At 39.6% G+C, this 13,599-nt stretch overlaps 1 protein-coding gene across 4 annotated transcripts in view; it reads right to left on the reverse strand.

Moving 5' to 3' along the window:
- Positions 1–13,599, reverse strand: part of SLC25A21 (solute carrier family 25 member 21) — a 553,178-nt gene that overhangs the window by 439,650 nt on the left and 99,929 nt on the right. The window contains exon 2 of one of the 4 annotated variants that reach the window (XM_061394949.1): positions 1–13,599. This exon is cut by the window's right edge and continues 15,345 nt beyond it. The exons of the other annotated variants lie outside the window; for them this stretch is intronic. Coding sequence (XP_061250933.1) covers positions 8,642–9,736 — 1,095 coding nt within the window. The 5' untranslated portion in view covers positions 9,737–13,599 and the 3' untranslated portion in view covers positions 1–8,641. 4 annotated transcript variants of the gene reach the window in all.

Below are 13,599 nucleotides of genomic sequence, written 5' to 3' on the forward strand. Positions count from 1 at the left end.
ATCACCTCCTGGCTTTCTTCTACATTAAAAAAAAAAAAACTGTTTGTGCAGCTGAGATATAAAATTCCTAGAAAGTTCTAGAAAGAGGCTCAGAAATCTGGCCCTTCAATCCTCTCTAGTCTCCTTATCTCCCCAGTTGACCTCTGTCTAAATCAATCAGGTAACATCTTCCTTTAGAAAATGGAAAGAAGAAAGAGCAATTATTCCAAAGACAACTTAATACATCACTCATTTAATAAATATTTAATTTTTTCTGTAGCATTGCCAACAACAAAACATCTCATATGCTGCAAAAAAAAAAAGAAAAACTGTGTTTTCTAAAACAAAGAACATTGTTTCTACTGACTTGGTATTCTTTTCCAAGGTTGAAACCAATGTTTTCTATATTTCATAACACATAACTTATATCCATTATTGAATGAATTTGGACAGAGCCCCATTGTTGAATTAGAAATCAAGATCTTAATTATGCTACATATTCTTCATTTGCCCCTTTGCTTCCTCTCTTTTCCACCTGTTTCCCAAGAGGCTAATTTCTAAGAACTACATCAACTGTACTTCCTTTTTGCCTTCTGACATCCAGTTAGGTTCGACCAAAGGGAGATACTGATAAGAATTCAAAGGCAGGAGGGGAGAGAGAGTTGAATATTTCTTTCCCAGCTTCCTCCTTTCCAAGCCTAACTTAGAACTGTTTCTGCTGGTTAAGGCCAGAAAGCCTATAAGGCAGCCTTCTCCTGCTTCAGCTATGGCCAGGGTTGATAGTGGTGTCCCATGGTTGCCAAATCCTGGTGCTTCACTCTCCCTTCCTTAAACGTACCCAGTCTTTTCAATAGTTCTTCCATTCATCTCTCTTCAATTATGCCTTTTCCATGAGCCATTTCCTGCTGGGACTTAACAGACACATCAGCTTTTACAATAATCCATGCTACCTAACATTTAGTGTGCCTCTGTCCTTCAGTCTAAAGCTAAGGATATCTCTTCCTCAGACACTTGCTAATAATCTCAATTTTTAAAAATTAAAAGAGCTTTATTCTTTTACTGTCAAATCTTGCCTGAAATATCTGACAGTCAAGAGGATAGACTATATTAACCACTCTCTCTTCAAGAGCCCAAGTGTTACCCCTGTTTTAGGCCAGATCAAAGGGCAGCTACATACCTCAACCATGCCTCTCTGTACACACCCTACAGCCCTGTTCTGGTCTCAAAGGATTTCATCTCTCCCATTTCTTTGGTCTGCAATAGGTATTCTTCCTGTGGGCTCTCACAGCATCCTGAACTTATCTATCTGATTCTCTGTATTGCAACTCTTTTTTTTTTTCTTCTAAATTTTATTTCTCTATCTGCCCCATTTGATTATAAGCTCTGTGAAAGCACAAACTGTCTTAACTCACTTTAATATTTACAGCTTCTAAAATTATGCCACTCAGTTCAGTTCAGTCACTCAGTCGTGTCCGACTCTTTGCAACCCCGTGAATTGCAGCACGCCAGGCCTCACTGTCCATCACCAACTCCCGGAGTTCACTCAGACTCATGTCCATCAAGTCAGTGATGCCATCCAGCCATCTCATCCTCTGTCGTCCCCTTCTCCTCTTGCCCCCAATCCCTCCCAGCATCAGAGTCTTTCCCAATGAGTCAACTCTTCGCATGAGGTGGCCAAAGTACTGGAGTTTCAGCTTTAGCATCATTCCTTCCAAAGAAATCCCAGGGCTGATCTCCTTCAGAATTTACAGCTTCTAAAATCATGCCACTAGGCATCTGCTAATACTTGTTTAAAAAAAAAAAAAAGAATGAACTGAACATTATGCTTTTGAATTTGCAGGTCAGGAAGCAACAGTTAGAATTGGACATGGAACAACAGACTGGTTCCAAATAGGAAAAGGAGTACGTCAAGGCTGTATATTGTCACCCTGCTTATTTAACTTATATGCAGAGTACATCATGAGAAATGCTGGACTGGAAGAAACACAAGCTGGAATCAAGACTGCCGGGAGAAATATCAATAACCTCAGATATGCAGATGACACCACCCTTATGGCAGAAAGTGAAGAGGAACTAAAAAGCCTCTTGATGAAAGTGAAAGTGGAGAGTGAAAAAGTTGGTGTAAAGCTCAACATTCAGAAAACGAAGATCATGGCATCTGGTCCCATCACTTCATGGCAAATAGATGGGGAAACAGTGGAAACAATGTCAGACTTTATTTTTCTGGGCTCCAAAATCACTGCAGATGGTGACTGCAGCCATGAAATTAAAAGACGCTTACTCCTTGGAAAGAAAGTTATGACCAACCTAGATAGCATATTCAAAAGCAGAGACATTCCTTTGCCAACAAAGGTTCGTCTAGTCAAGGCTATGGTTTTTCCTGTAGTCATGTATGGATGTGAGAGTTGGACTGTGAAGAAGGCTGAGCGCCGAAGAATTGATGCTTTTGAACTGTGGTGTTGGAGAAGACTCTTGAGAGTCCCTTGGACTGCAAGGAGATCCAACCAGTCCATTCTGAAGGAGATCAGCCCTGGGATTTCTTTGGAAGGAATGATGCTAAAGCTGAAACTCCAGTACTTTGGCCACCTCATGCGAAGAGTTGACTCATTGGGAGACTCTGATGCTGGGAGGGATTGGGGGCAAGAGGAGAAGGGGACGACAGAGGATGAGATGGCTGGATGGCATCACTGACTCGATGGACGTGAGTCTGAGTGAACTCCGGGAGTTGGTGACGGACAGGGAGGCCTGGCGTGCTGCAATTCACGGGGTCGCAAAGAGTCAGACACGACTGAGCGACTGATCTGATCTAATCTGATCTGACATAATAACACAAAACAATCATAGGTGGAACACAAATGCATTATAAATAAACTGCTAACAAGTACTGTGGTCACTCTCTCATTGCTTCATTCACTGTTTCATTCATTTGCTGTTCTATTAAATGTGTTTAGGGTCTGCTATTAGACGGCATAGGGACTTCCCTAGTGGCTCAGTGGTAAAGAATCCACCTACCAACGCATGAGACTTGGGTTCAGTCCCTGGGTTGGGAAGATTCCCTGGAGAGGAAATGGCAACCCACTCCAGGGGTTGCCTGGAAAGCCCATGAGCAAGAGGAACCTGGCAGTGCCAAAGTTCATGAGGTCACAAAAGAGTTGGGCATTACTTGCCACTAAACAACAATTGGACAGCATGGTGCTATGTCCTGCTGCTGCTGCTGCTGCTACTAAGTCGCTTCAGTTGTGTCTGATTCTGTGCGACCCCATAGATAGCAGCCCACCAGGCTCCCCTGTCCCTGGGATTCTCCAGTCAAGAACACTGGAATGGGTTGCCATTTCCTTCTCCAATGCATGAAAGTGAAAAGTGAAAGTGAAGTCACTCAGTCGTGTCCGACTCTTCTCGACCCCATGGACTGCAGCCTACCAGGCTCCTCCATCCATGGGATTTTCCAGGCAAGAATACTGGAGTGGGGTGCCATTGCCTTCTTCGGGTGCTAGGTCCTAGAAACACAAATTTATATGAAGCATTGTCCCTACCTGAAAGTGACATTGTTAATTACAAGGACCCTGTGAGGGTCATATTTTGACCATAGGTGGATTCCTATGCAAATTCATCTTGAAAGAACTGGTTTCCTATTGCAACCCAGGAAGAACTGGGAAGATCACTTTGAAACGTTGGGCAATGTTTTTTTTGTTTTGTTTATCAAGCAGCACAGCTTTCTACCACTCCAACTTTTTGACTTACCATTCCCCTCTTCTCTATTTCCCCTTTGTTTCTCTTATTTACACTTTATGAGTAGTTCTTGCTTGTATTTTCCTTTGCCCTGGTTTTTATTGTAAGCTGTTTCAAATGCTTCTTGAAAAAAGTTGAAGCATGAATAACAAAACAAAACAAACTGCTTTATTTTTTCCCACTTAAATTTTATCTACTTTTGAAGTTCTTTATTGATTGATCCAGCTAATTTTTCACTTAAATTAATTTTAAAAGGCCAAAATTGCATTAGTAAAATATCAACAATAGAAAATTCCATGAATGGTTAAGAAGTAGTTGATACACACCAAACTGTTAACATGTCAAGTGACAGGGAGGAGGGGAGGCCCCCACTGGAGATTTTAGCTATTCATATTATATAATGTTCAAAATTTTACAGCCATTTTACTTGTATATGCAGAAACAAAATAAAGAGAAGACTGCCTAAATTATTTTTGCTTTTCCACGTCCATATGGTGGTCAAATGAACATACAGATTTAAGATATATAGGGTGGTAATTTGATTATTGAGTCATATGTGACCCAGCTGAATGGATGTAATAACAGACAGATGATGGTTTATGTTGTTGATAGAAACTGATTTCCCTCGTTCCATATTTTAGCAGCCAGTCATTTCCAGAATTGGCTTAGACCCTGAAAACAACCTCAGCAGGGATGCTGTTTTGAGCCCAGGACATTCTCTAACAGCTGGAAGACATTCAGTGACTCCAAATGATGAGAGCCACCGGGAGCATGTGAGGATGGGCACCTGTCCTGGAGCTTCCCTGAGCTGGCAAGCACCTTGCTCTGGCAATGAACTCTCCCTCGGGCTCTTTTAGGTATTAAGTTTCAGAACCAAATCGAAGGATGACAGTTCATTTGAAATAACCTTCATATCTAGAGACCACACTGTAAGACTTTTTAAAGTTTAATAAGCGTCCACATTAGAGAAGAGTAGAAGGGAGGAGGGGAGCGACATAAATAGCCTTATTTTCAAATTCCGAGGTCACCTTCAGAATAATTCCAAAGATTCACAAAGCAGGTTCTCCCTATTACACAGTAAAACAAAGTCTCCATAAAATATAAAATATTTTATATATCTCCATAAAATATAAAATGCAAAGTGTATGAATAATGAAATATTGGGGATCAATGTTTGTACTTTCATAGCAAAGTATCTGAACTGTTTAACATTAAACTCCAAAGATCTAATCATCTATATATCTGAGTGACTCAGACACTGTAAGTAATTTCAGCATTGCAGTATTGTATTTGCCAGGAGATACAGTCAGTTCTTTCACCAACTGAGATATCATTTAGTCTACAACTTAAACAAGCATTGATAAAGTTTTTTACAAAAGATGCTATCAGCAAAACAAACAGAGGACTTTGTATTACTTCAAAGCTTACTCATAATGTGTTTAGAAAAAATTCAATGGAAACAGGAAAATAATGTCTTGATTTTCTAAACTTTACAACATCTGCTTTTACTTACTTTTCAGCATTGTAAAGGTCTGTGGATTTCAAGTGAATTACTTTGCTTTCTCTTTGTCTATTCCTTTACTTGACTATCTCCATACTACATTACACATCCAGGCACAGTATATGAACCCATGGAAATTTCTGTGGCATGAATAACAAAGGAATTTTAGAATATGTAATACACTACATGGAAATATGCCTCAGAAGAAAGACCAGGTGTGCAGGAGCAGATCCCTCTATAAAAATATTCAAAAGTCTGTATTATTCTTTCTCATACCATCCAACATTGGTTATTTACATGTCATTCATAATCTTTGCTGGATAATATTAAAACTGTTTCCTAAAGGAAAAGAAAGGACTTTTACATATATATGTATACTTGAGTATGTGTGTGTGTTTTCCCCAAATCTAAATAAAAGTATTAATATAATATTCAGTAAATCCACAGGTTTTGGGGGGAAAAAAAAGCCACTAAAATCTGCCAGGAAAATAACCTCAATGTTAATCTACTCCATTGGGTTTTTGCTTTCCTTCTTCCCAAATTAAAAGAACTTAAATCCAAAGACATTTTAGAAATGTTTTCTAATTTATTTTTAAAGAAAGGTATTTCTCTATACTGACTGAGAATTGCCCATAAAAAACACTAGCATCCAACTATTTTGGAGGGCATGTAGGTCTCTCACTCCTTGACCTTTCCCTAACTACACATTCATTTATTTCATTTAAAAGTAGTTACCTTAGAGAAATATAATGATTTATTCTGCTACATCCCTGATTTCTTAAAATTTGAGATTTCAGTAAATTTTGCATCAATAGGAGACAGTGGGTAAAAAAAAGAAGTTGATATATTGCTCATCATACAAACACAATTTTATTTAAGACTTTCTTGGAAACCTTGTTGAGATGCCTTAAACATTTGTTGGTGGCTTTTTGTGAAGCTGATTTAAAGGCTATGGGTTATTTGTGCTTAATATACAAAAGGAAAAAAGAAAAACAAGGAGAAATGGCCTTTACGGAGCACACTCCTGAGGTTTCAGTGCTGGGTTAACTGACATTCTTTCCTTCACTTCCCCAGTTAGGCTGACCTCAACATTCTTGGTGTCCAAGACTTCTAAAAGAATGTAAACCACATTATCTTCCCCAAAGGGGAAAACAGAAACAAAGTTGGATGATATGTCAGGATAAGGAATACGTCCACCATGTGTTTAAGAAGGAGGAAGAGTTCTACTATAATCTTACCAAAAATCAAAGTTTTGTGGACATGGGTTTGTCCACATAAAAAAGAAGAGTGTCTCTGCCAATTACTCAAAGGTCCTTTACAAGCAGTTAAAGAGTAAGTTGGGAGCCATTATTCTTGGTTTTTCCACACACCTATGAGATCAAGATGGGAGAGAGAATACAAAAAGATCCATATCTCTAAAGGATTTAAAAAATGGCAAGATACTGTAAGTCAGTGGTGAAAAGAGGGAAAGGAAGCAAGATTCTTCTTTGGCCATCACTGAATGTTGGCAACACTGCATTTTATGGTTGCTTTCATTATGCGCTAAATTCAAAAGTTTTAGCCATGGATAATTTGATGCTTTGATTTTACTTTATTCTCATTTTTTTTCATTGCATGTTTTAAAATGGTTTGTGTTCAAGAATCAATTTAACCACAACAGAAGAGACTGTGATTGGAATTTGTATGACTTCACTTGAGGTGCAAGTAAACCGGGAAATCAGTTCTGAAAAAGAAAACTCTCAGGCTTGCAAGCTTTCCTTTATTCTTTAAAAACATTTTTAAGATGTTTTTATCCAATGTTATCTTTAAACCATCACATTTTGAAACAGTCAATGTCAGTGTTTCTCTGAAGGTCCATCATAGGTCCTCCGTTGTTCCCATTCCAGGTCTGCGTAACTAAAAGCATTAACTTATAGAGCCTCAGTTGGCATCCATGTACTGGTCACCCCTATATTTCATCTCAGTTCATATCTGCTGCTCTTTGGACTCACTTATGTAACTGCCTGATGAACAACAGCCTACGTGGTATCTCATAAGCCCTCCAGTGCATCACGTTCAGAAATGAAGTTATTGCTCTTCTTTGCTCTCTAAGCTTTTCCTCTGTGGCTTTAGAGTCTACCCAGGGAGCCCATATAATTAATCCAAGGATCTCTCCAACTCTTCTGTCTCATCCAACTAAAGACAAAGTCCTGTCAAAATGCCTCCCCAGTATCACATTAATATCCTTTATCTCCATCTCTACCACAACCCTAAGTCATTGTTATCTCTGACAAATTTTGCTTAAACAGTATCCTAACCAGTCTCCTTACCTCTATTTACTCCTACCCTGTTCATTTTCCCTCTACACAGCCCTCAGTAATCCTTCTTGAAGTGGTCCCCATAAGACACAAATATGATCATACATACCAGATTAAAATCCACAAATAATTCTCATCATTCCTATAATCAAGTCTAAACACCTTAACGTAAAAGACTCTTACTATCTAATCTATTTCTACTTCTCCACTGAAGAGTTTCACTTCTCCTTCCAGTCACACTGAGCGTCTTTTTGTCCCTAGAACCCACCATGTTTTCGGTTGGAACATGTAGTTTGCACTGCCCATTTTTAATTCAAATGTCAGTTCCCTAGGGACATATTCTTAACCTAAAATAGATCCAGGACCCAGCTTTGTTGGTAAAACACCCTAACTTCTAGTGCAACATTCATCATATTCTATTTAATATTGAGCAATGTCTCCTCCATGTTACTATATGTTCCCTGAGGGCAGAGACCACATTTGTCTTAATTACTACTCAGCACCTGGTACTTGGAAGCTATTTAATAAATATTCATTGAATGTATGTACATGTATATTTCTTTCTTCATTGGTACATCAGGCCACATTACCTGCTATAAACTTACCAGTGACTGGCTCATTCACCACAAAGGGAGCACGAACCATCGTATATCCAGGATGCTCCATAATCAAGACATCACATAGAATTTATAGGTATCACTTGCCCCAAATTCTGCCTAGTTAATAGGACAGTAGCAGTTTCATCTAAGCTTCAGTTCAGTTCAGTTCAGTCGCTCGGTTGTGTCCGACTCTTTGCGACCCCATGAATCGCAGCACGCCAGGCCTCCCTGTCCATCACCATCTCCCGGAGTTCACTCAAACTCAAGTTCATCGAGTTGGCGATGCCATCCAGCCATCTCATCCTCTGTCGTCCCCTTCTCCTCTTGCCCCCAATCTCTCCCAGCATCAGAGTCTTTTCCAATGAGTCAACTCTTCGCATGAGGTGGCCAGAGTACTGGAGTTTCAGCTTTAGCATCATTCCTTCCAAAGAAATCCTAGGGCTGATCTCCTTCAGAATGGACTGGTTGGATCTCCTTGCAGTCCAAGGGACTCTCAAGAGTCTTCTCCAACACCACAGTTCAAAAGCATCAATTCTTCAGCGCTCAGCTTTCTTCACAGTCCAGCTCTCACATCCATACATGACCACTGGAAAAACAATAACCTTGACTAGACAGACCTTTGTTGGCAAAGTAATGTCTCTGCTTTTGAATATGCTATCTAGGTTAGTCATAACTTTCTTTCCAAGGAGTAAGCGTCCTTGAATTTCATGGATGCAATCACCATCTGCAGTGATTTTGGAGCCCAGAAAAATAAAGTCTGACACTGTTTCCACTGTTTCCCCATCTATTTCCCATGAAGTGATGGGACCAGATGCCATGATCTTCGTTTTCTGAATGTTGAGCTTTAAACCAACTTTTTCACTTTCCTCTTTCACTTTCATCAAGAGGGTCTTTAGTTCCTCTTCACTTTCTGCCATAAGGGTGGTGTCATCTGCATATCTGAGGTTATTGATATTTCTCCCGGCAGTCTTGATTCCAGCTTGTGTTTCTTCCAGTCCAGCATTTCTCATGATGTACTCTGCATATAAGTTAAATAAGCAGGGTGACAATATACAGCCTTGATGTACTCCTTTTCCTATTTGGAACCAGTCTGTTGTTCCATGTCCAGTTCTAACTGTTGCTTCCTGACCTGCATACAAATTTCTCAAGAGGCAGATCAGGTGGTCTGGTATTCCCATCTCTTTCAGAATTTTCCACAGTTTACTGTGATCCACACAGTCAAAGGCTTTGGCATAGTCAATAAAGCAGAAATAGATCTTTTTCTGGAACTCTCTTGCTTTTTCCATGATCCAGCGGATGTTGGCAATTTGATCTCTGGTTCCTCTACCTTTTCTAAAACCAGCTTGAACATCAGGAAGTTCACGGTTCACGTATTGCTGAAGCCTGGCTTGGAGAATTTTGAGCATTCCTTTACTAGCGTGTGAGATGAGTGCAATTGTGCGGTAGTTTGAGCATTCTTTGGCATTGCCTTTCTTTGGGATTGGAATGAAAACTGACCTTTTCCAGTCCTGTGGCCACTGCTGAGTTTTCCAAATTTGCTGGCACATTGAGTGCAGCACTTTCACAGCATCATCTTTCAGGATTTGAAATAGCTCAACTGGAATTCCATCACCTCCACTAGCTTTGTTCATAGTGATGCTTTCTAAGGCCCACTTGCTTAGCCAGACCCAAATACTTGCTTACCTTTGGCTAATTCAAAAGTCAAGAGTGAAATAAATAAATCAGGTTGTTAAATGGTTATTACTACCTTTATTTATTCTCCTTGATCCTGTCACCTAGTTTAGAGAAAAGTAGGGAGTTATTCACAGAGAAGGAAATGGCAACCCAAGATGTTATTAAGCTGGAGGAATATTTTATCTATCCCCTGAGTACAACTGATAGTTACTACCAATGACCACTTAGTTCCAAATACCACTTAGACCCTGAGCATGTTGCCAGTAAGGCACTCTTGTGAACTTCTTCAACCCTGAGAATATGAGAAAAATCATGAGTTTATACAGGTATTACACTGATACCTCAATCAGAAGAAGATTTTTTAAGGGCCATTTTAACTCTCTCTAACCCTTGCCTATGTTTCCCCTGATATCATATAAAATATCAGGTATGATCTCTTGAGATAGTTTAACTGACAGAAGATGCAATGTTAGTGATATATTGTGGAAAATGACACAATTGTGCCAAAGCTGGGACAGAAGACATGATCCAACAAGAGGTATGCCACCTGCAGTGTCTCACCTCACGACAAGGGCTCAGTTCACTTATGTTCTGCTCCTTGCTGCTGTCTTCTCCAAAGAAATGATCCCTGTCTCTCCAGTGTTACACCAAACAGGAATTTCTTACTGTCTTATTTATTCTTAAGGTTTACTGATAGAATGCTACATTATGTCAAAATCATTATTGGCTTGACAGTTTTATCACTCTATAATTTCTTAGGGTGATGAAATACAATCATAATTAGAAATTAAAATATCTTCAGTGGTCTCTATAATTCTGCAAGTCAGCAAGACATGCTTCAAACCCCAGCACTGGATATTGCATAAAGTAAGATGCCATATAGAAAACTATGAAATAGAATGAATTAGATCAACTCTGGATAAACATAAAGGCTTAGCAAGAATGCTGTGCTGTGCTTTTCTTAGCCGCTCAGTCATGCCTGACTCTTTGCAACCCCATGGACTGCAGCCTGTCAGGCTTCTCTGTCCATGGGGATTCTCCAGGTAAGAATACTGGAGTGGATAGCCTATTCCTTCTCCAGGGGAACTTCCCAACCCAGGAATCAAACTGGTGCCTCCTGCATTGCATGTGGATTCTTAACTATCTGAGCCACCAGGGAAGCCCCTCAACTCATGCTTCAAATCCCATCACTGGGTATTGCATAAAGTAAGATGCTGCATAGTAGAGAAAACTAATGAAATGAAATGAATTAGATCAACTCTGGATAAACCATAAAGGTTTAGCAAGAATAATGCTATTCAATTACTGTACTAGAATCTCTGAAGTACTTCAGTCATTGTTAGAAACAGGCCAGGAAACTGTGACAATGCAGCAACTTTGTTGGAAAACCATACGGTGACTTTCTATAGAAGCACCCTTTCCAAAGGTAGTAGTAAAAAAAGAGAACGGTGTTTATAGAGACATCTGGAGAAGAAATTTGGCTCCACCTTTTTCTCCTTTTGTCTCTTTAAAAGTTTCAGGTCTCAGAAATGAAAAAGGAGTAATGATACCTATCTCACACAATAGCTCTAAGCAATGAATTAGTACATGTAAATTTCCTAGCACATGGTGAAGTACCTGGCTAATAACAAGTATTCAAAAAATTTAGCTCCCTTCCTTCTTCCTTTCCCCACCCACACTCAGGTACCTACTTAATGCTGTGGGAATCACACAGTCACTGAGCAAAACAGAAACCATTCCAACCTGATATTAGCAGGTCCTATTCTCTAGGTATCTTTTCACAGTAATTTGATCTATCATTTGTCCTCTAGAAATAGGATTGTTGAGGTGCATTTTTTACTTTTGTGTTTAACTCAGCTATAATTTTGCACAAAAATCTAAATAAAACTAATTTTAAAGTATATAATTCTACAACTACCTTTAATTTGAAGATAGTATAATAAGTCTAAAATTTATTGTATACCGAAATACCAAGAAACTCCCAACATATCTCATCAATTTCAAGCTTAAATCTATCCTAACTAGCTTAATACGTCAAACTGTTTGCAGCTACGAGGCAGAATTTTCTTATGTTTTCTTATTTTCTTATGCTTATGTTTCTTATTCTTACACTTAGCAGCAGGTAAGGTAGACTCTAAGAACAAGAGAGGTGTGACAGGATGGAAGTAATTATTTCAGTTCACACAGTACTGTTAAATGGGTTCACAGTTTGTTTATCCAGCCAACTACTATGAAGAGGCTGCTATATGCCACTGTTATAGGGTATACATACAGTTGCAGGTATATACTTCTAGTGCTGATTCACAATGTGGCACTAATTCACGTTCCTAGTTTTATCTCATGAGTATTATCTTCTTTCTAACTATAGTAATAACATATGCTAAGTGCTTGTAATAATGTTAGACACAGTACAAGTGCTTTATCCCATTTACTCTTCACAAAGTGAAAGTGAAAGTGAAATCGCTCAGTCGTGTCTGACTCTTTATGACCCTGTGGACTGAAGCCTACCAGGCTCCTCCGTCCATGGGATTTTCCAGGCAAGAGTACTGGAGTGGGTTGCCATTTACTCTTCACAACACTCATATAAAAACAAGGATTATTACAATCCTTATTTTACCAGATGAAGAAAAGAGCTATGGAAATAATGTTTAACTTACCAAGCCCACCCAGTTGGTAACCAAAAAATCTGAAATTCAAACCAAGTCTGTCTGATACTAGAATCCATTCCCTAAAGTCTAAACCAGTGCTACTCAAAGTATGGTCCTCCATGGACTGGCAGTATCAGCAGCACCTGGGAGCTTCTCAGAAATACAGAAACTACTCAATCATAATTTGGATCATAATTTGGTGGAGCGGGGCATAAGCCCTCGATGCTAAAGTTTGGTAAACATTACTCTAAACCACTACATAATCCACTATCAGTCTTCCTAATTCACAGTACACTAATGGTATCAGGTCAGATTACTACTCACTTGTATTTAAGAATTTTTAACTCTCATCATAGGTGTTCTCTTGGGTAGTTGAAAAACAACTCTGTGCCATATCCTTTAAGCAAAGTGGTGATTCCTCCTAATTCTCCTAGGAAAATCCCATTAATTAACAGTGGTCATGATATAATTAACAGCAGCCTCTTTCACTCTCAGAAGTGCTATGGTCAGACCACAAGTCCCGTGGCTACTGCTAAGTCACTTCAGTCGTGTCCAACTCTGTGCGACCCCATAGACGGCAGCCCACCAGGCTCCCCCATCCCTGGGATTCTCCAGGCAAGAACACTGGAGTGGGTTGCCATTTCCTTCTCCAGTGCATGAAAGTGAAAAGTGAAGTCGCTCAGTCATGTCCGACCCTCAGCGACCCCATGGACTGCAGCCTTCCAGGCTCCTCCATCCATGGATTTTCCAGGCAAAAGTACTGGAGTGGGGTGCCATTGCCTTCTCTGAGTCACATGGCAGTCCCAGCTATAAAACACTACTTACCCTGGCTGCCAGTGTCTCTAACCTCACCCCTAACTTCTATTCTTTAGCTACAGTAATGGCCTTCTTTCAGTTCCTTAGAGATCTCAAACTCATGCAAGGCCTTAACATTTGTTTCCCCTTCCTGGAAGACTCTTCCTCTAGATTTCAGAATAATTTGTTCCTCCTCAGTGGCATCCCGAGGGTGGGCTGGTAAAGTAGTCTGCACCGCATACAGGCAATTTTGAGAATTTTAAAACAATAGTAAAGCCAACTAAAAGTCAGCCTACTTTTTATTTATCACCATGTACCAGCAATTGTAAACAATGTTAATGATAAAACACTACTCTCCCCAAAAAATACTTTGTGAT

Source organism: Bos javanicus, chromosome 21 (genome assembly GCF_032452875.1).
Source record: "Bos javanicus breed banteng chromosome 21, ARS-OSU_banteng_1.0, whole genome shotgun sequence".
NCBI lineage: Eukaryota > Metazoa > Chordata > Mammalia > Artiodactyla > Bovidae > Bos > Bos javanicus.